Here is a 23,094-nt window from a genome sequence, read left to right as displayed (position 1 = left end):
GACTAGGTAGGGTCTACTTGGTTTCTTCAGTTAGTCCGTGTGGAAAAGGTCACTTTAAAGGGACAATCGAGATCTTTCACACTCATCTCCTACAAGCCCAAATATGTGCGGTATCCTTGTCATACCTGTTACAGAATCCCTGTCTGCGCTCTGATCACGGTGACATATGGACGGGTGCCACGGAGGCCAGAGAGGGAGAGATCTGATTTCTGTTCTAGTCACAGATATTAGAAGTACAACTCGAGTTGGAACAAATCAATCATATACAGTACCTGGAAATCTGAGTAATATACAGTTAGGTCCATAAATATTTGGACAGTGACACAATTGTCATTATTTTGGCTCTGTACACTGCGACAATGGATTTGAAAGGAAACATTCAAGATATGCTTTAAGTGTAGAGTTTCATCTTTAATTTGAGGGTAGTTACATCCAAATTGGGTGAACAGTGTAGGAATTACACCTATTTGTACAGTACTCTGCAAAAGTTTTAGGCAGGTGTGAAAAAATGCCTAAATCCCTGAATTTGTGCAAGTGTACCTGGAGGAATAGATGCTGTATTGAAGGCAAAGGGTGGTCACACCAAATATTGATTTGATGTAGATTTTTCTTCTGTTCACTCACTTTGCATTTAGTTAATCGATAAAATATAATCTATTAACATGTCTATCTTTTGAAAGCATTCTTACTTTACAGTATTTGGACAAACTAACATAATCATGAATTAAATTGTGAGTTTCAATACTTGGTTGCAAATCCTTTGCCGTCAATGACTGCCTGAAGTCTGGAACCCATAGACATCACCAGATGCTGGGTTTCTTCTCTGGTGATGCTCTGCCAGGCCTGCACTGCAGCTGTCTTCAGTTCCTGCTTGTTCTTGGGGTGTTTTACCTTCAGTTTTGCCTTCAGTAAGTGAAATGCTGCTCAATTGGATTCAGGTCAGGTGACTGACTTGGCCATTGCAGAACATTCCACTTCTTCACCTTAAAAAAGTCTTGGGTTGCTTTCTCAGTATACTGTGGGTCATTGTCCATCTGCACTGTGAAGCACCGTCCAATGAGTTTTTAAGCATTTGGCTGAATCTGAGCAGATAATATAGCCCTAAACACTTCAGAATTCATCCTGCTGCTTTTGTCAGCAGTCACATCATCAATAAATGCAAGGAAATCAGTTCCCCTGGCAGCCATACATGCCCATGCCATAACATGCTTCACAGATGAGGTGGTATGCTTCAGACCATGAGCAGTTCCTTCCTTCTCCATACTCTTCTCTTCCCATCATTCTGGTACAAGTTGATCTTTGTCTCATCTGTCCATAGGATGTTGTTCCAGAACGGTACAGGGTTCTTCAGATGTTTTTTGGCAAACTCTAATCTGGTCTTCCTGTTTCCAGTTTACATCTTGTGGTATACCCTCTGTATTTACTCTGGTGAAGTCTTCTCTTGATTGTTGACTTTGACACAGATACTCCTACCTCCTGGAGGGTGTTCTTGATCTGGCCAACGGTTGTGAAGGGGTTTTTCTTCACCAGGGAAATAATTATTCTGTCATCCACCACAGTTGTTGTCCGTGGTCTTCCGGGCCTTTTGGTGTTCCTGAGCTCACCAGTGCGTTTTTTCTTTTTAAGAATGTACCAAATAGTTGATTTGGCCACACATAATGTTTTTGCTATCTCTCTGATTGGTTTGTTTTGATTTCTAAGGCAAAACTGAAGGCAAAACATGTCAAGAACAAGCAGGAACTAAAGACAGCTGCAGTGCAGGCCAACACAGCATCACCAGAGAACAAGCCCAGCATCTGGTGATGTCTATGGGTTCCAGACTTCAGGCAGTCATTGCCTGCAAAGGATTTGCAACAAAGTATTGAAACTCACAATTTAATTCATGATTATGTTCAAATACTTTTGAGACCCTACAATTGGAGGGACCACATATAAAAATGGGTGTAATTCCTACACCGTTCACCCAATTTGAATGTAACTACCCTCAAATTAAAGATGAAAGTCTGTTTCCTTTCAAATCCATTGTGGTGGCATACAGAGTCAAAATTATGACAATTGTGTCTCTGTCCAAATATTTATGGACATAACTGTATCTGACCCTGGAACATGAATAAATACCAATTGGCACACAAGGCCTTCTTGCTACCCAGCAGTTAAATTATATGAGGGCTTTGTTGTGGATTGCTATGAATCATAGGACAGGGCAACTTAGAGAACTGTTTGGCTCCTCAGACATTTCTTGCCAAACCCATTAAACTCTCCGGATCGAGCGGATGTGTGACTCAGCCTCTCTGGGTCAATTGAAGTGCTTTATATGTGTGGCGGCAGTCAGAAAAATTTCCCAGGGAACACCTCTTTCCTAGCACCGTGCCAGAGCTTTATATTAAGAGTTTCACATAATTGGTAATCACTTTAATGGATATCTACATTTCTTTCTTTCTGTATGTTTCTTTCCTTTTTGTATACTTCAGTGTTCTGTCTTAACTTAAAACGGTTTGAACAGTACGTTAACTCTTTGGTCAGGAGTTACTGATCAACGATTTCTTCTCTAACAACAAAAGCTTAAATGCATTTTGTTCCTCAAACTGAACCATCACTTGCTTGTTTGCAACCCTGTTCAAAAGTAGAAAAAATAAAGGCCGCATCACAAAGGAGAGGATTTGAATTGGGGAAGAATCAAAGAACAGGAAACCTCGACACCTCGTAGCAGACCGATCTCTGACCCGGCGCTCATTCAGTGATTCGAGCATGGTTTTAATTTCCTCTGCCATTGAAATTTAAATCTGGCAACACTATGACCAGTCGCATACAAACTCTCATCTGTATTCAGGAGATAAATATTTGACTATGAATATCTGTTTATATTAACCTTTTAATTGGATAATCGTTTGAGTTTTTCATTGAGAAGAATAGTGCCGATCCATAAAAACAACTTCCAGATGTCCGGTACACAATGCCTTTTGTCGCACCAGGAGATCTTCAAGTGTTAAAGGATGCCATCGAAATTGAACGCCCCATTTTTCTGTAGAACCTCCTTGTGTAGTAGCTGCTTTAAAGCTACTCATTGTCCAGATTAAACACCAAATACTTGTCATGCAAACATAATAATAGTGTTTTGATATATGAAAGTTTCCAATCGAGAGGAGGCCATTCGCCCCATTGTGCTCGTTTGGTGTCATTAATAACTAAGTGATGCAAGGATCCTATCCAGTCTGTTTTTAAATGTTCCCAAATTGTCTCTTCAGCCACATCGCTGGGGAGTTTGTTCAGATTGTGATGACTTTCTGTGTGAAGAAGCATCTCCTGTTTTCTGTCTTGAATGCCTTGAAGCCCAATTTCCATTTGTGTCCCTGGGTGCGTGTGACCCTGCTGATCTGGAAAAGCTCCTCTGGTTTGATGTGGTCGATGCCTTTCATGATTTTGAAGACTTGAATCAAGTCCCCACGTAGTCTTCTCTGTTCCAGGGTGAAAAGGTTCAGTTCCTCAGTCTCTCAGTAGGACATTCCCTTCAGACCTGGAATAAGTCTGGTTGCTCTCCTCTGAACTGCCTCTAGAGCAGCGATATCCTTCTTGAAGTGTGGAGCCCAGAACTGTCCACAGTATCCAGATGAGCTCTAACTAGTGCATTGTACAGTCTGAACATCACTGCCCTTGTTCTCAATTCTACACTTTTGACAATATACCCTAACATCCTGTTTGCCTTTTTTATTGCTTCCCCACATTGTTTGGATGGAGAAAGTGAGGAGTCCACATAGACTCCTAGGTCTTTGTCATGCGTTACTTCATCTAGTTCTATTCCTCCCATAGTGTAATTATAGTGGATATTTGTGTTACCTGCATGTATTACCTTGCACTTGAATTTCATCTGCCAGGTGTCGCCCCACAACTGAATATTATCTAAGTCCCTTTGAATAGCCTGTGCTGCCGAGATTGGATCTGCTGAGACACCTATTTTAGTATCATCTGCAAATTTGGCAAGTTCGCTAACTGTCTCAGAGTCCAGATCATTAATATAGATTAGAAAGAGCACAGGCCCTAATACTAATACTGGATATCTTTTTACAGGTGAAGAACATGGCTTCATCCAAAGCCCTTGGGGTTCTGGTATACGCAGGTCTTGGCGATCCAATTCAGCTTATGGACTGCGCTGGTGCTGAGTGTTACACACAGCTTAGCATTCCTGCGTCGATGGTACATCTGGAGTTGGCTGTTGCGGATGCTTTGCGGTGAGCTTTGAGAGGCCATAAAGGGTTATTCATGTCTTTTAAATGCTTGGAAAAACTGGGGATGTGACACGGATAAAACCACTGCTTCTGCTTTCTGAGAGTCTTTTCTTTCTTCTCTTTGATGATGTGTTACTTCTATTTGCCTTGACGATATTTCACTCTTCCTTCGAGCCTCGCAGACACCTAGTTAAAATGCACACGTGTCCCAGGGCCGTACGGATTGTATTACACCGAGTGTTTTATGCAGATCACTTTTGTCCTTGTCCTTGTAAAGATGCATTAATGTTGCACTTATATTTAGAGGAAATCATTAACAGCGAAGTGATTTATCTTCAGCGTTTTGGAACAAATGGTTACAGCTCATTTATGATATTGTGGATGGTGACTCACTAGACCATCGGCTTAAAAATGCAATGCTCTGTGCTGGAATAGAGCAACAGAGTTTTACGCAAGACGTCTACTGATTTGGTATTTATTTATGTGATGCCCCAACTGTAATTGCTTTGCATGGAAGTAGCAGTAGACTATTTTTTACCATTAATGTCAACATGATCTTTCCTTTCCTTTTCCACGATTGTTTTTGTTGTTCTTGTAAAATTATTAATATATCCTCATTGGAACTGTAAAGTAGACTCACAAACTGTCCCTCAGGGGTACCCATAGCTCCTTCAAACAAAATTCTGTCTTTCTCTCCTCTAGAAGGGGGTGTTTATCTAGCAACTGTGTGTGTGTAAGGTACGTGTCAGGAAAATAAACATTGTAGATGGACAGAACGCATTAGTACAGTCTGGGTATCTGATCCTGCTGGTCACGGGAATTAGTGCATCTGAAACCAGGAGTTATGTAATTACTTCTAATGGTTCTGAATAAATTCCATATGAATGATAAAATAAAGGCAACAATTACTTTGTTTTCTCTCTCCCCTATAATAATTATAGTTCTTTTCAGATATATAATTTTCAGGACTTGATTTCATCATTATTATTCTAATTGCATACCGTTTGAAGGAAGTCAAGCAAATAAGTGAATTTCTTTAACGAGGCCCTACTTATTGCAAGGGCTTACCGCTGGGGGCCCAGGCTACTATTGACGCTCTACATGGACCCACTTCATCAGCACCCCCCTCCCTCCCCCGGACTGCATTTCATCAGTCACGGGCCCAATATGGTTTAATGCGGGCCTGTCTTTAGCATCAAACTGCAGTCGAAAATCGACAAAAGTTGTACAAGACCGCGGTTCTGCTGCTAAAACTGGATAAAAATACAGCCGTAAAAAAGCCCTTGCCTGTTGGAAAGGACAGATCACAGCACCGCGATTTCACACTCGTATTCTACTGTTGGACTGACGCGCAACCAATGACACGCGTGACACCATTCCTGTTCACATTCCGCAACACGGCTTGGGTTCTAAGGCGTGACGTGTTGCCTTGAAGCCCTTGTGTGAACTACTAGCGTGGGAGGGGGGCGGGGAGGGTGAGGGGGACCATATTAGATCGCTGCCTTCAATTTGAAAATGTATGTGTGTAATTAGGTGGGGGCCGTGGTTATGAATTGGTGGCACACGGACGCTAATGAAGTTGCTTTCTGTCACCTTAAAAACAAATATAATATTTCTAGACTGAGTTCATTACACAGGCATTAAACCACAATACATCACGACCCGAAGCTTTCTTTAAGGGTTCATTGCAGAGATCAGTCCTGCTTATTACTACTAATAATACATTGAACATGTGTGTATATATAACTATCATCCGTCAGCACCACCAGCTGAGCCCCTAAGCCCTTTATATATGTGCGTATATGTATCAATGGAGCGATACATTAATGACTAATGCTGTAAGTAAACGCTTTACATAAAAGAACGAAAGCCTTGATCTAGCGCAACAAACACAGCCCACATACACAAACCTTTTGGCTACCTGGGAGATAATTTATGACTTTCATTCAACATCATAGTCGGGCTCCGTATTCACCCCTACTAACACGCACTCCAACCTCCTCTATCTCTATGTTTATCTATGGGTTTATTTGCGGAGGATTTTCCGTCACATCAAGCTCTAATGGCATGTGAAAACGGCACTCTTTTCTTTTCTTTTCTTTCCCCCTCCTCTGGTTTCTTTTAATAATATGTCTTGGCTCCCAGGAGGCAAACTCAGATCTACTGGAAATATTGTGCAGGAGCCCACAGTGTGCAAACCCTGTAAATATGATGATTAAATTGTGTCTTTGGAAATCGTACAGCTCAATTTAATTTGCCACATCAATAATATTGTTTAAATCATTTTAACTGAAGCAGTTTCTCTACGTGAACAGCGGAGGGGATGTCTGGACCGAGGGGAACTAGGGACCTGGCAAAACGTTGCGCCCCCTGAAAGTAATTTTTCATTGGTATTCCTGGTAGACTCTGATCTCTGTTTTGCTGTGCTGAAATCACCTGTATCTGAGATTCTCTACAAACCAGTATTAGAAAATGCACTGCTGTTTTTGTTTTGCTGTAAAATCTGAGCGACACACTGGCACAGGAATGCTTTGTGTCAATTCAAAGCGTACCGTATTAAAATGTAATTTGACCAAGGACTTGTCGCTTTGCAATTTCAAATCGATCAGACAGGAATTTGCTTTTGTTGAAAAGTGAAATGGTCTCCCTTGTTTGTATTCTATGCAGAAGGCCTTTATAGTAAAGTTATTTCTGTATGTCATTATTACTATGGAGAAAAGGAAGCAAAGGTTCCTGAATCATTTTGCCCACAATGTAGGTCTCCCAGAATTTGTTTGAGAAGTGAAGGGGCAGTTAAGTAGAAAATTGGTTCCACACTGAGCTCGTTCCTCATTATCAGACTTTGCAGAATCTTTTATACTCGTGTGAAAAAAAAAAATGGCAGCGTCTCTCCTCCGTTGCAGAGGGCAGAAACCAGTGAACGTGTCGTTCCAAAGGACGCCGTCTCCGAACTTCTTCTTTGGCATTGACCAGGATGGGAAGCTTGCAGAGATGGGCTGGTTTCTTTACCCCACTTTTAAGTTCCTTGTTTGGCAGACGCAGTGGTAAGTGCAGTAAATCAGGTGATATTATTATGATTTTCTTTCCAGTGAATATGGTACACAATAACATATTTTAAATGTGCTGTACAAATACTTTGTTGGAGTCACTGTTTTAAGGAGCTGTGAACGTCATCCCTACTTAGGAGTTTCCCAGCCTTCTAACCTTCCTCACCACCAGACACCATCAATCTGAGCCTGACAGCCGATAGTGGCAGATCCACTCGGGGGAATCGCCCTCTCGGTTTCAGCCGCGGAGGCGATGGGAGTGAAATATGCTGCTGGGACTCGGTAGATGGTTAAGCATGCGTTTTATGGCTTTCCTGATGCGGCAGGCAATGTAAACTGTTTCCTGCTACAAAGAATGAAACCTTTTATGAAGCTGTCCTGAGGTTTTAGGTTGTTGCTTTAGATATTCGTTATTTCCCAAAATGTGTAGTGTGATATAAACCTTTAGACTGCAGATCAACCGTGTGAAGCAGTGGATGAGCGAGTCATGTGGGGAACACCTTTCGATACGACTCTTTCCCTTCAGGTTCGATTATGCTCAGCAGTTACACGGTCAGCTCCAGAAGCCATCTCAGACCATCAATGTGTTCAACCACACGCTGATGCAAGGGGATCGTGGGGCGGTCGCTACCGTGGGACTTCCAGAAGGTAATTCTCGAGCAAATGCTAATGTTGGTCCTGAGTCATTTGCAACAATATAAAACTGCTTTCGTGAAGCTATGTAACAGATATGCTGGGATCCAGATTGGGCTGCTATGGTCATGAGCTGAACTATTAATGTATTTTCAACTTGCAGCGAATTTTGGCCATTATTTGTCAGGCTTCTCCTTCTCTCTCTGCTCAGTTTGACTCCTGAATGGCTTTTGCTCATCTCTTTGAACCCCACATGCCTTTATTGGATGCTGTGCGACCAACAAGCCACAGGAGCAGACCAGAATCGATCTCTTTTACTGCGTCAGCTCGAGCCATGAACTCACAGATCCACTTCACATTCTTCAGCAGGAGTGACGCTGTTGCCTGGCAGTCTCTGCAAGTCCACTGTCACAGTCTTTCACTCACGTATGTGCTGTGGGTTAACGAGACCCGTGACCAAGCTCCTGCAGTCAGATATTCTCCTCACGGCGGCAGGAGAAAGCGCTACAGGGCTGTTTCACACTTGGCTCCAACAACATGTGTCCAGTAGACTTGAAACACCGATTAAATCCCAAGATTTGATTCTCTTGACATTAAGAGAAAACAAAAATATGCACAGTTGACATAAAGGTTCAGCACACACACACACGTATATATGTACATTTTAAATCCCCCCAACATATCCAGCAAAGATAGTGTTTCTTACAAAGGTGAACAGTAGAACCAGATTACCAGTGACGATTGGCAAGACGTTAATGGAGACCAAAACCCCGCGGAGAGGCGATGTGACTGTGATGAAACTGACAGACTGCACATTGTCTTGGGGTTAGAGGTGAAATTAGAAGATTTCAAAAAGGTCCCCCCGCCCCCACACACTGTCTTAGATAATGGTAGTAGAGAGGAGACGTGTAACCTGGGTCATGTGAAACTTATAATGGATAAAATTGAAGAGACTGGGGGGCAGCCCTGATGGATCCAGAGTTTTTCATTTTGCATGTAAGAGAGTCGAGAGAAAATGACGGGAACTCCTTGTTCGTGTTCTGGGACCTGTTGCTTGTAATGCCAGTAGTTTTCCTGTCTGTACTTCCACTGCCTGCATCGTATCCATTTGTCTTGACCCGATGTCTACAGCTTTGTGTGTGTGTGTGTGTGTGTGTGTGTGTCACTGTTGTTGTCACCAGTCTGTACATTGTTTTTACACTCTGCAGCAGCAGGTGCAATTCTTCACATTGGCCAACAGACTCTAAAACCTCCACAAACACTCGGCGGGTGTAGCAAAGCCACGAGGGCTCACAACACGCCTAAATCAGGCCGACTCCGCTCATGTAATTGGTAACACCTGGTCAGATTCCTTGGAAGTCTGGTTGTGTGGACGGCAGTGACCTGAGGTGGTATCTGTCATGTGAAGTGATGTACCTATAGGGTACTAGAGGTCCAGCCCGGGTTTCTGCCCTGTACAAAAAAACCTGGCGATTTCTTCGTTCAAAAAGCTGTAATCGACCACTAGACACATCTAAATGATTGCAAGCTGCCGCGAAAGATTCGGTCCGAAGGAGGACAGACAGGATTTGTTTAGAAATTTAGAAATGTTATGCATTTCGGATTACTATTGTTTTACTTTGTTTGCCTCACATACTAAAGGTGTGCTTGACGGTAAGCTATCATGAGCTTTCTTTGCTTGTGGCAACATTTTAAATGCTGTAGGTTTAGAAGTGTCCCTGGTGTGTTGGGAGGGGGGGGACTCAAGACCTGCATTTAGTCTGATGTGCGGATTAGTCTTTAAATCCTTCCCTCTCTAGAGGAAATAATTTATCAATTTTCACATTTTTTTTATTTGATTCTTGACAAAATGCTTATATTCACAGTGATTTGTTGCATTCGTTTTCAGACATTGCAGTTCATTGATATTAGGTACTCCCTGTTAACAAATCTACCAGTTACCCCCAACAATAACCAAGGTGTACCACTGAATTAACCTACATATGCCCCTGCCCTCTTCGCTTGCACATTCAGAGATACTTTTCAGTTTCTATGTACCATACAAAATCCACATGATTAACCGAATTTTAAATTAATGTTTTGCAAAGTGAAATGTCAGGGGAAATCCTTATTATAAAAATAAAAATCCAAGATGAACACAGATTCATGACACTTGAACTGTTCTGTCACCTGAACTGCAGACTTATTCTCCTTCGATGTTTTTCAACTGGACACGTCTCTGTCGTGCCCGGACCCGTGGGACGAGAGCTGCGCGCCCTGGGACCACACCGTGCAGCTGTTCGTGTGCTGTGATCGCCAGGGCCCCCTCTGTGGCCTGGAGTTGGGCCGCTGGATCACCGCCTTCCGCAGGTGAGGTCTGGACCAGGACCGGTTCGGGGGCTCTCTGGGTGAGACGAGACCGATAATGAAATGTAAACCTGACTCATGAAAATCTCGGTGCTGTGCTTGTTTTCAAGAGCTGGGTTACATGAAGTTACTGTTTGATCAAAACCAAATCAAATTAAACATGATTTATCAAATTTGTGGTGTACTGCAGGTTCTGCAGATTTCTCCAGCACCAGAATGCAGATTTGTTTATTACCTAGTGTGATTTGTGGCAGGCAAAATTGTAGGTCTTAATAGCAGAGTAGACACTCCACTCTATAATTACTTTTTGTGTGAAAAGTGGCAAGTGCAGAAGTTATGTAACAATAATTACAGTGTAATTTGCAGTGAAACAATGAATAATAGAAAGACAAATTGCTCCTCAAAATTAATATGTGGATTCCAGTCCCCCCCCACCCCAATACATATATTTAAATTAATAAAAAACATATTAATTCAAGCAAGATGTTATTGTACTTACAGTATTGGAAGTGATTTAATAAATATTGCTTTAGAGGATAATCTGATTTGTATTTATATATCTTTCTTTGGGTCTTTCTACTCTTCAGTCAGATTGAATTGAAATTGAATTGAAAGAAGGATTCATTCTTAATTACCACTGAAACAACTACTTAATTGGTTTAATATAGGAGTTTTCCATTCAGGATTAAACTGATCCAATTAACTTTAAATTTACTGTTTAAAAGTGCACAACCTTAATCATTGAACTGAACAAAAATAAACTAAGAAGCGATACCCAATGCTATGAATTGTTGCTATTAGTGAAGTCTCCCCTTTCTTGGGAAAAATAAATGTCTACCTTAAGTCCAGGCTGGACAATTTAAAGTCCAAGCCCTGACCGAGACATCAATCACCGATCTTCTCTCTGCCGCAGTGACCTCACCAGCAGCGAAGAAGATACCCTCAGGGTGTCATCTGTGGCCGTGGCTCAGCTTTCTTATGTCACATCTATATTTCAAGTCCCAGGACTGTTTTATGTTTCCATCAGAAGCCTGTAGATGCCCTTTAAGGCACAGCAGAACAGCGCAAAGGTTTCAAACAAGGCTGTTGGGTTTTTAATAGCTTAGTGATGCAATTTTTTGGGGTTGAGCTTCTTGACAGGCGTTTACTGTGCAAGCCTTATCAAGCTTTGCAGTAGTGGCAGTATTTATTTATTTTTGTCATTTTTACAGACTTGAACCTGTTAGAACAGGAAGTGCGTCTCAGACATCCCAACCTCTCTTCCTGTTCTCTTTCCATGGCACAGAGGCATCGGCCGCTGGCTGACGGATGCGTCTCCCTTACTGGCTCTCCTTGATGGCGGCGTCTGCACCTTCACCATGAAAACCGTCCCGTGGGCGAAGCCTTGGATCACATCGCTCAACCTTCGATTTAGTAAAAGCAACCAGTCCATTTCAGGTAACGTGTAATATTAATAAATCTCGTCTCAACTTTGGTTTGTCTTTTCACAGGGACAGTGCCGTATTTTGTTCTGGCATTTGTCAAGTTTAGGAGGAGGCCATTCGCCCCATTGTGCTCGTTTGGTGTCATTAATAACTAAGTGATGCAAGGATCCTATCCAGTCTGTTTTTAAATGTTCCCAAATTGTTGCTTCAACCACATCGCTGGGGAGTTTGTTCAGATTGTGACGCCTCTCTGTGTGAAGAAGTGTCTCCTGTTTTCTGTCTTGAATGCCTTGAAGCCCAATTTCCATTTGTGTCCCCGGGTGCGTGTGACCCTGCTGATCTGGAAAAGCTCCTCTGGTTTGATGTGGTCGATGCCTTTCATGATTTTGAAGACTTGGATCAAGTCCCCACGTAGTCTCCTCTGTTCCAGGGTGAAAAGGTTCAGTTCCTCAGTCTCTCAGTAGGACATTCCCTTCAGACCTGGAATAAGTCTGGTTGCTCTCCTCTGAACTGCCTCTAGAGCAGCGATATCTTTCTTGAAGTGTGGAGCCCAGAACTGTCCACAGTATCCAGATGAGCTCTAACTAGTGCATTGTACAGTATGAACATCACTGCCCTTGTTCTCAATTCTACACTTTTGACAATATACCCTGACATCCTGTTTGCCTTTTTTATGTCAACAATTCCGGTCTTCTGTCTCAGCCCCAGCAGTGAAGTTATGTGATGTGGCGGCTCATGAATGTTTTACTGTTTTTAAAGCTTTTTCCGCTTTTCCCGACAATCGCTTTTGAAGAGATTCACTTGAAATTTCATTGTATTTTGTTAATCTATTCTTATTTCTCCCTGCATTCTTTTATTTGCATTTATTATCAGATGCAAATTTAGTTCAGCATTTAATGACCCAGACTCCTGCTCACTCTGTTAAATATCTAATAAGGAAACCGACTCAAGAGGACAAGGAATCAGGCTTTGTTCTAACTCCACTCTCGTGTACATAAATTAATGCCTTTTAGCTGGAGAGAGAATAGACCAAATTGCTTTGCATTTTAGAGCAGCAATTATACAAAAATAATTTTGTTCTGTAATGCGATTATAATATTTTTTTTCCCTGTCATAACTGCAGGCTGAAGTTAAATTGAATTCCCAATGTTCATATTACACTTTATTAGCTTGTAAAGTTTTTAAATATAGATATATATTCATGTATATGTTTTATTTTACTGGAAAGAAAGTACAAAGCCAGAAAATGAGAACAGGATCTTACTGGATGTCATGCATTGTCCTGCCATTTTATTCCTCAGATTATTGTTTTTGCAATATCATTCTGAATAATTTCTTGTGAATTGTGTGTGAATTGGAAAGCATCATATTGCTTGTGGTGAGACGGGAAAAACAATGAACTCTAAAACGCTATTATTGTGTCCTAGTGTTCTCAAAGCAGATGCAAATCTAGAGAAAACTGAATTTTGTTCTGTTGACATTCCTCTATTCCGGTTCATATAGTATATCAGAACGGATGTAATTTTGAGACATACAGTACCTGTATTGAAAGCAAAGAACTGAAGAGAAAAAGTGTTTGGTTTATGCTTCCCGTGTTAGAGAGTAAATACGAACACACGGCCCTTTGAATTAGAAAATTCCAGACCTGCAGCCAGTCAGACTGATTTGTATGCACCCAAGAGCGCCTCGATTGGATTAATCTACCTCCTACCATTCCTGTGGCATTGAGTGACTTTGCGACAGGAATGTATACAATACCTTTTGCCTTCATATAAACCTCAAACCTTGAAATCCGCACATCAAACAACCTCACTGCTAAACTCTGAACACTTTTTTTTTCCCTGGTTATCCAAATCTCCTGTACGTGTGATTCCTGCTCTGAGTTTTGGAAAGCAGATTTCTTGGCAGAGTAACATGCACTCTATTAAAAATCTATTAACTTACCATTGCAATGTAATTCTTGTAGGTGTTGTATAGTGTGTGTCTGTGTGTATACTAGGCACATTGTGATTCAGCTTGTGCACTTTGTGGCTTTTGAAAGATGCCCTCAATATAATACATTTTTTATTAAAGTCATGATCTATTCATCTTCTCTTATTCAGTTGGAAACAGCTGATTACTATCGAAACCAAAAGAAAAGAGGAGAGCTTTGCGTTGAAGACACAAACACACACCGGCTGATTCGTTCTGTCTAGGGGTGGTAATTCAATTCTGTTGTGTCTTTGAGACAAAGCGCAAGGGAGAGGGACACAGCAGGGGATCTAGATAAGAGGAGAGCTACACTTGTAACCTGTACACTGACAGTTTCAGTCGAGGCTTGATTATTTGTGTTACTCTGGGAGAACAGGGGCCGTAGGACGAGCCTTCAGCTGTGAGGGTTCGTGAAGAGGATCTCTCAGACAGGTACCTTAAAGGGGTTCTTCAATTCACCGTGGTTACAAATCTCTGTCATGTTTGCGGTTCATCCCACAAGGCCTTGAGGTATTCATCCGCACTCAGGTGGGCGTTCTCGACGTGTCATTTACGAGACCGCCCTCGGATGACACTGTAGTTTGTTTATCAGATGTTGTGCCCGACCACAGCCACTGTCTCTGTGTGCGATAATTTGAGCTAACAAGCTGACAGAGCAGAGACGTGATCAGAGGACTCGACTCTCTGGCCTCTCTGTGTACAGTGTGCCCTGTCGTGTGACTGCAGCTTAGTATGCACAGTCAGTGGCTCGTTACAGAGCGCGGTTGTGTAGATGGGCGGGGCTGGGGGGGGAGATTATATAAGTCAGTGGTTCTCAACCCTGGTCCCAGAGGAGCCCCTACCATGCTGGTTTTAATTCCAGCCGAGCTCCTAATTACTTAATTGAACCCTTAATTGAACAAATAATTTCCTAAATCAGAGCCTTTTACTTATTTCAAACAGTAGGGATTTTAAGTTAAGTATAGAATTATGTAAAGAACTTATTTAACAACCAACTCTTTTTTTACAGAATTTAAATAGTCAAATCTAATCAGATTGTTACTTCAATTAAGGGTTCAATTAAGTAATTGAGAGCTCGGTTGGAACAAAAACCAGCAGGGTAGGGGGTCCTGCAGGACCAAGGAACTGGACTGGGAGGCTGGGAACCTCCTCTATAAGTGATTGGAGACTCTGTGCAAAGTCTGTAACATTCCCAAGGATGATACTATAGTCATTTGTGTTTAATTAAACAAGACACAAATTACATGGCTAAGTATTTAACTAGTGATTTGTTTTGTTTTCAGGTGGGAAATTAATAAGAAGCCACGTCTGAGGACTTGATTGGTCCAATTTGGATGTATTGTGGACTTCTCTTAAACTAACCCACTATCCAAGCAGACCTAAAATAACACAAAAAACCACGCCTTCCCTCCTGCTCTATAATCATTGGTCAGATACCCATACAATATCCAAGGCTTTGAAGCAAGGAATGCAAACTGCTTATCTATAAAAATGTACATCGATCCTGGCTTTCTGCTTTAATCCATAGTTTCTTGGGGGGGAGGGGTGACAACACATAATTAATTAATTGTCATCAGGAGCTAACATTGCGTTAAAAGCTCTGTTCAACATGCAATTAGTCGGGTGCTCCGATTAAGGATCTGCGCTCAAAGAAAGTGTATTATCTGGAGGAGCTGAATGACTGTAATTGGTGTTTGTCAGGGGAAAAGTGAGCATTAAAGTGTTCTATTACAGGAATGCGCTCCATTACGAGTAGAGGAGTTCGCAGGATTGAAATCTCGGCACCGTTAATTATCTTTGGCAGGTCTTTCATTAAAAAAAAAAAGAAGAAAGAAAAGGTATTTATTTATTTATATGCAGTTAATGTGAACTCCTACAGATGTCTCTAAGGACAATAGTGTACTGGAAGTTGTCTGGGTGGAATCTGTTTATTTGGATTCTGACATTTAGGTTATTATTTGTATTATTTTTTTATTTTGGAATCATCAATTTGTGTGTTTTCTCCCCTAAATTTTGTTGCCGAGACACCAGCGGCTAAAGACACGAGCCGGGATCGAACCCAACGAACCTCTCCGGTCTCAGACTCTTCATAAACGCATGAGAGTAGCGTGTGATTCATTGTACACAACAGTGCTTTATTACGTCCTTGCGCTCAGGACCTCGAGGAGAAAACGGTAAGAGGATGGCAGTGGTTTGTGACAGGAACAGCAAATCATTACCCCTCAACCGGAGTCGTATTACCTCTTTGAGATGGTTTTTATGATAATGGTGTGCACAAACAATTCTATATGGTATCCAAGTAATGGACTATAAACTGGGCCCACCAGCCCCGGGTCACTGGATCGGGTTGTGTTGATATGAAGCTGTGGTGTGAAGGAGGGGGCTGGTGTAGGTGCCTAAAATACCATGTGCTTCGAAGTCATAATTCACATTTTACGCTGAGTTGTGAGTGGAGCCGCGGGGACGGAGCAATACTGATACTGATACTGATAACTGGGTTGTGCCGAGCAAAGAAACAATTAAAATAAACACCCTAGTTTTACAGAACCTGTTTGAGATCCGTCAGGGTGGTTAACTGCTAGTGAAAATCTCTGCCCACATAAATTATTTAAAGGTCTAAAAAACAAAAGTGCTGCAGAGAATAGACGTGCTCTCGTCTGGGGGATCCCTGCGCTCTCGCGTCTTGCCACATTAGGAATTACTTCCACGTTACTGGGAGCTCTTCTGTATGAGAAACACGGCGCTGTTTATCGATGTCACAGGAAGCCTTTGCCAGCACACGCTGTGCCCTATTGTCGTTTGTCATCCGAAGCTGACACCCCTCAGCCCCCCGAGACTCATAAAGCAGGAGCAATGCGCTTCGGCGGTGCCGGCAGTTAAGTAAAGGCATAAATGATCCCTGGCATGGATTGGATTTCCGTTTGATGCCCATCCTTCAAAACCAGGCTAGTGGCAGAGATGCAGAGGTACAGCAGTACCTGTATGCATAAAATCATGACCCTACATATTTCGTTTTTGATTTTAGCACAATAGAAATCTTCCTGTTACTGGGTCTGCATTTAACCATAGTTACACAGCGGCTATGACCTTGTAAGTCACTCCACATTTAATCAAAAATATTTTTCTAAAGGTCTGTGCTGAATAGGCAGGGTTTTAATTCTCTGTAGGTATCCCATCATGCTTTTTGCCAGATTGTTCACAATTAAACTACACACTGTGGTGGGGAGTGTTAGATGATTTAAATGGTATTATTTGATATCGTCCTCTGTACTACGTTCATTGCATGTGTGAAGATCTTCAGTGCCCAGGAAGACGACGTACGTTGAATATTTTTAGAAATGTTGCTGTTAACAAAGAAAGCTTTCATGCTTCTTAATTTCTGTCCGTAATTGTGTCTGTGGGTGTCTCTGTAAGCAAGTTACCCAGTGGGTTTTTGGGGGAATGAATTACAACAGGAGAATACAATTAGTCTCCGCCGTATTATTATTCATGCTGTAACTTGGATGGCTTACACTATATCGTCAGGCCAATTATTGATTCTTCTCTCAATGTAATCTGTTTGGAAATGTAGACAGCTTTCTTATTTTAATAAGATTGTGAGTACCCCTGATAAATTGCTTGTATAAAGTTTTTGTATAAAGATTTACAAAGCCGCCGGGACTACACGGAAGCCCACCAAACAGCTGCTGCTAATTTAATTCGGGACACAGGGACGTCAGACTGATTTTACAACTCGTATCATCTCTCTGCTTTGAGTTATTGTTGACTCCTGAGCTTGCAGAAGCCAAGTGATGTCGTATGAGAAGATTCAGATGTGGTCTACAGGGTCAATGGAGAGTGTGGAGTGGGACTTGACACCTGGTTGACCCTGCACTGTGGTGGAGCTCCTATAGATTGAGGAGAAATACTCCACTGTCACCTTTACTTTGTTAAACAAACCAAACAACCAACCACCTACAAAATACAAACAAAAAAAGTATTGTTTTAATATGAACGTCCCTTCCCCAGAGTCCACCATGGGAGCAAACTGTGGTTGGGAGTGGGTTTAACTCTAATCCTGCGAGTCAACTGATGCTCAAGACAAGATATTAATGCACGAACACAAACTGCAAAGACCCCCACTGTGACTTCAACTCACAATCTGTCGTCCAAATTAAGCTAACTGTTCATGGCAGTTATGGACACTTTTGTCATTGTTATTCCATAGCAGAGAACTTTTTCAAAACTTTTTAAGACTTTAGATTTTCTTTGTTTTATTTAATGCAATGCCTTTCCAAATTAAATGCAAAACCTCTGGCAGGGCAGTTTAGTTAAGCTGTCTTCTGACTGATCCTGAATAAACTAATCCCGCTCAAGCAGTTGCAAAAAAAAAAGCCACGCAAGTCAGAAAGTGATTTTTTTGCTCTGACTTCGTTGTAAATGAATCCTGTCGGCATAAATTACCGTCATCCCAGATAGCTGACCCGCTCCATTAGGTCTGATCATCTAATACTAATAAATATTCTCATTTCTTAATGCATACTTTCTTACTCATACCTTTACAAAAGCTACATGAGTCATAACGCGCTGAAGATCCTAGATTTATGCATCCATTTAGTTTCGAGTAATTTATTTCTTCAAATTAAGTTCTTTTTTTATTTCTCCTGCGTAAACACAGTCACGTCCATCAGATAGTTTCTTTATTCAATTAAGATCGCTTCACTGTCTGGCTGAATTAATTTTATTTTTAACTCTAAAGACCGGAGTTAAATCTTGAATTTCCCCCAATGTAACCCAGTCATCTTTCTAAAGCGATATTTTCAATTAAACACAAGTTAATTAACCCAGGGGTTCCGCTATATAGCATACATCACAATGCGTGTATTTAACAGGTTTAATCTCTGCTGGAAACCAGGTGGCAAATGCCATCTTATAATTTATTAATAGAAAAAAAAAATGGGATTTGTGAAATGGTGTGAACACACCGGGGGAAGAAGGAGAGAGAAGTCGGCACATGTTCAAATTGTGATGGATCTAATGGGGGATTTGAAATTAAAAGCATTAAGTCTTTCCTTTAACAAGAGAGTGCAGCTCTTCCTAATTGTCTGTTCAAGGCAACAACACTGCTCTTCTAACTTGACACACATGACCCCGTCACACTACACACAATTATGCGTTAGTGTGTGCAATATGTGTGCAATCCAATCCGTGTGTTATGTGATGGTAATTCCTTCAAATTGGCAAATACCATCAGGCACTACCAAGCAGGATGTAATGGGATTGGTGGGCTTGTGCATTAGTCTGGTAATTAGATTGTGTTCTTGACTGTCCTTGTTACGCAAGGCGAGGCGCGCCGAGAGCTGTTTACGGGTGTTGGAGATTTTTCTCATTATCCACTGGTGTGTGTGAGTGTCATCCGCCCCAACCCGGGGAAAATCAGTTTGTTAAAAAGGTGCCATGGATGTGTTTTCATCTCGAAGGTGAGCAGCGACCAAACCACGTCCTCACCGAATTACTGTTTTTCGTTCATGCCTTGGTGTCGAATGTTTTCCTTTATGTTTTTGTGTTTTATAATGTGTATCTCTGTGTATGCAATCAAAAATCAAAATGCACACACACACACACACACAGAGACAGACATTTCACCGTATCCTCTCAGGGTTCATTTAGGTCCCCCTGCAATCTGTTGTACAAGTAATACAGGTGTGACCTGCACGCTGTCATGAAAAACAGAATGAAATATATTTGAGAATATCGTATTTCTTTTCACAGGGAAACAATCTGAGGCACTTCAGCCATTTCTGCTGCAGCCGCTGTTTAACGGAGGGACATTTGACAAGAACTATAATAAGGGATACAAGCCCATCAACTTCACCGTGCCAGCATCGACAAGAAAAGTGAGAACTGTTTAATGTGGCGCTTGACCGTCTGTAACTGCAGTGAGTTTGTGATGTGCAGCCGAAATTCTTTTAAGCACCAGTGAAAAGGCACTAATATATATATATATATATATATATATATATATATATATATATATATATATATATATATATATATATATATATATATAATATTTATTTAATTGTGAGTTTATTTTATTATATATAATTGAAAAAGTGAACATGTTAAGATGGCAATGGGCCGGACACACTGCAAGAAGATCAGATCAAAGATGGACAAAGGAAGTTATTTAATGGATCCCAAGAGGTGAAGAAAGACCTACAAGATACATAGAAGATGGGAAGATGAAATGATACACATCGCAGTGTCACGGAAAAGAGCAAGTGGAAACATCTTGGGGAGCCTTCATCCCGCAGTGGATCGATATAGTCTGATGATGGTGATGATATATAATATACTAACCTTCAGCAGTGCAGACACTATACTTCTCTCACAAGTTATTTTGCTCAGCCCTTCATGTATCTGTAATCTAATGCTGGAATATCGGCTGCCCAGTGTGCCTGAGTTGCTGAATTGTTTTACAGAAACACTGCATACAAAACTGAGCTAAAAAATCCCCAGAGTCTTTTCTTTTCCCAACTCCAGTAGAGGGATCGGAGAAATAAGATCTCGCCTCCTTTGATCTCTGCTGTTATTTACCTTTGCAAATGTACAAAACCCTACTTTTCCTTCAACATTATCATCATCATCATCATCATCATCATAATGATGTATAGTTATGTGTAAGAGCAAAACCAAATAACTGGCTTTTGTCTCACTTTCATCTCTCAAGATCCATCTGTCCAAGAGCTCTCGAATCAACTGGTTCCATTGCCAACATATCCTCCTCGCCTCATGCACTGTTATTATCTTACATATATGCTTTCATAAAGTATACCTGAAAACACTGGCATTATGAGCCATTACCTGCAATTCCCTGCTTTGTTTAAGACGCATTCCCCCCCCCCCCACACACACACACACACAGCCACTGGTGTCTCTGTGTCCCTAATTCTCCGGGTTTAGGTGGAAATCTACGCCGTCATCACCGGCCACGGGAGCGACGACCAGGGATGCTGCGAGTTCTGTGTGACATCTCATCACTTCGTGGTTAACGACAAATTCAATCACTCCATGGTGTTTGATGAAGCAGGTAAGATCACGATGTTTGTCCTGTACGTATATATTTATGATCTTGATCTCTTGTGAGTTCTAAATAAACACACGTTGGTTTCTTTTTCGACAATTGTTTCCACTGTCAGGACTGTGAATTTCAATATTCAGCCACACCGCTCTCAGATGCACCTCGAAATCAGTGGCAGTTGTGGAAGAAACCCAGTCTTCAATCAGGATGGAGCGTTCGTTGCAATGCCTTTATTACACGTGACGTGGAGAGGAACAGTGAATCAAGTAGATTCCAAAGTTGCTCTGATTTCATACTAAAAGTCAGAGCTTTTTATACACAGAAAACAAAGATCTGGTTACAATTAATGTCATTACTATGTTATCTTAAAAGCTTGCTAAGCAGAATATATTAGAGGACAGAGTTCATAGGTCAATACAAGGATTAGGGAGCAGACACTCAAATCATACTGTTTGCATCTTCTCCAAGATGCTCATCGAAAATAACAAACAGAGGTCAAACTACCTTCTGGCCTGACTATTGGCTTGACCTTATCTTTCTTAAGTATACATGAAGTAAACCATTTGTGAGAGGAATTTCTAATTTTACTTCCACACGGTGATTAACCAGGAGACTGATCGCAGTGGCGGAGATGAGTCGGGAGACAGGGATCGCAGTGGCGGTGATGAGTCGGGAGACAGGGATCGCAGTGGCGGAGATGAATCGGGAGACGGGGATCACGGTGGCAGTGATGAATCAGGAGACAGGGATCACGGAGGCGGTGATTAATCAGGAGACGGGGATCACGGAGGCAGTGATTAATCAGGAGACAGGGATCACGGAGGCAGTGATTAATCGGGAGAGAGCGATCGTGGTGGCGGTGATGAGTCAGGAGACGGGGATCACGGTGGCGGTGATCTGTGTGTCACAAGCGCTCCCATTTGGAGGTTGCCATGACAACTGCGAATGGCAGCCGGCCCCGCACACATGCAGCCGGAGACGCGTGGCTTTCATCCGTCCTGGCTGTTATTTGTGACGCTACTAGAGAGCAAACACGGTCGTCAGGAAAGTTCTGAGCTGGCTGTGAAGCAACGGAAACCAATTCTGTAAGGACACTTGTTTTGGTATTTTAAAATATGCAATAATGAATACATTTGGTAACGTCAGGCTTCACAATTCTGACAGACAATATAAAACATTTAACATTCGCTGTGAAATTTCTTTGGCCTGAAGTGCTGAAATCAGACCCGTAGTTGCGTAACACCTCCGAGGTGTTTTTACCATATTGTCTTATAAGAAAATAAAACCAAATAAACAGCTTCTTTTGATGTTAACACAATCGTAATTATTCAGACTTGACTGATTCGCTCTGAATGATAAATATATTCATGGTACATTAATACAGTCTTTTGTTGTCTGTTAACTGGCAATAATAATATTTTAAAAATAATAGAAATAAAGTGTGTGTGTGTGAGAGATTTTTAACAAACAATCACAGTTCCTTTGATTGTGAATAGGTACACACACACACACAATAGTAGTGGGGTGAGCATGGTTTTTATTCTGGCAGGATATTTGTCAAGGTATAGAATTTGGGTATCCGTGTTGATGTTTGCAAATGTAATCAGATTCAATTACATGTTGCGAATTATTCAAGCAATCTAAATATTTTTTGTAGGATGAAAAGGAATATGTTGTATTTAAAGGAAAAATAAGTTTGCAGTTTTAAACATGTGTTAGGTTAATTTTCTGGACACAAACTGTTTCCCATATAGTTGAGTTTTCTCTACAGTGAATTATTCTTCTCCTCCCAGCTGTGATAAATTCAAATTTTGACTTTCCTCTCTGGATACACTTGTTACACCGAGTGCCGTTGATCCGAGTCTCAACTCAAAAGGAAACTTTCTAACTCAAAGTGCTTTGATACAGTTCTAGGACTGCTAGACAGAACACAGTAGTGGTGGCGGCGGTGGGATCGGGGGGGAAAATCACTTTTAACTTCCTCCATGTCTTAGACAGATGCTGGGGACATTAAACTGACAGCACTCGGGCTGTAAAGACATGATCAATGAAAGAAGCCTGATTAGAATTCCAGACATTCCTCCTCCTCACAGTCTTGAGGTTTAAGTGGCTGTCTCCTGGCTGTATTCGGGTTTGATTTGATTGTTCCTCGGGCATAGTGCTCCACGACGCTAAGTTGACCTCAAAAACAAAAATGCTTTTTATTAATCTATCTCTGTGCACGGGACATATACCAGTAATGGCTCCAGTTAACATCAGCCAGGCTAATGTAGTGGACGGGAAGTGCCTGCGATGAGAGGAACAACCGACATACGCCGTGCAGTTATCCAAGAAAACAACCAGTTTACGGGAAAACCGTGTACGCCAGGGTTTAACTGTTAAACGTG

At 41.6% G+C, this 23,094-nt stretch overlaps 1 protein-coding gene across 2 annotated transcripts in view; it reads left to right on the top strand.

Annotated features, from left to right (window-relative positions):
• The window catches only part of LOC136760208 (uncharacterized), a 43,676-nt gene that overhangs the window by 10,346 nt on the left and 10,236 nt on the right, over positions 1-23,094 (top strand). For both annotated transcript variants that reach the window (XM_066715510.1, XM_066715511.1), the window contains exons 4-10: positions 4,066-4,226; positions 7,127-7,267; positions 7,797-7,918; positions 10,084-10,252; positions 11,535-11,686; positions 19,396-19,520; positions 20,590-20,716. In XM_066715510.1, the coding sequence (XP_066571607.1) occupies positions 4,066-4,226; positions 7,127-7,267; positions 7,797-7,918; positions 10,084-10,252; positions 11,535-11,686; positions 19,396-19,520; positions 20,590-20,716 (997 nt within the window). The remainder of the gene's footprint in view (positions 1-4,065; positions 4,227-7,126; positions 7,268-7,796; positions 7,919-10,083; positions 10,253-11,534; positions 11,687-19,395; positions 19,521-20,589; positions 20,717-23,094) is intronic.

This window comes from Amia ocellicauda, chromosome 10, assembly GCF_036373705.1.
Source record: "Amia ocellicauda isolate fAmiCal2 chromosome 10, fAmiCal2.hap1, whole genome shotgun sequence".
In the NCBI taxonomy this organism is placed as follows: Eukaryota; Metazoa; Chordata; class Actinopteri; order Amiiformes; family Amiidae; genus Amia; species Amia ocellicauda.
The sequence above is the reverse complement of the archived record's forward strand: the minus strand, read 5'-3'. Positions and strand labels throughout refer to the sequence as shown.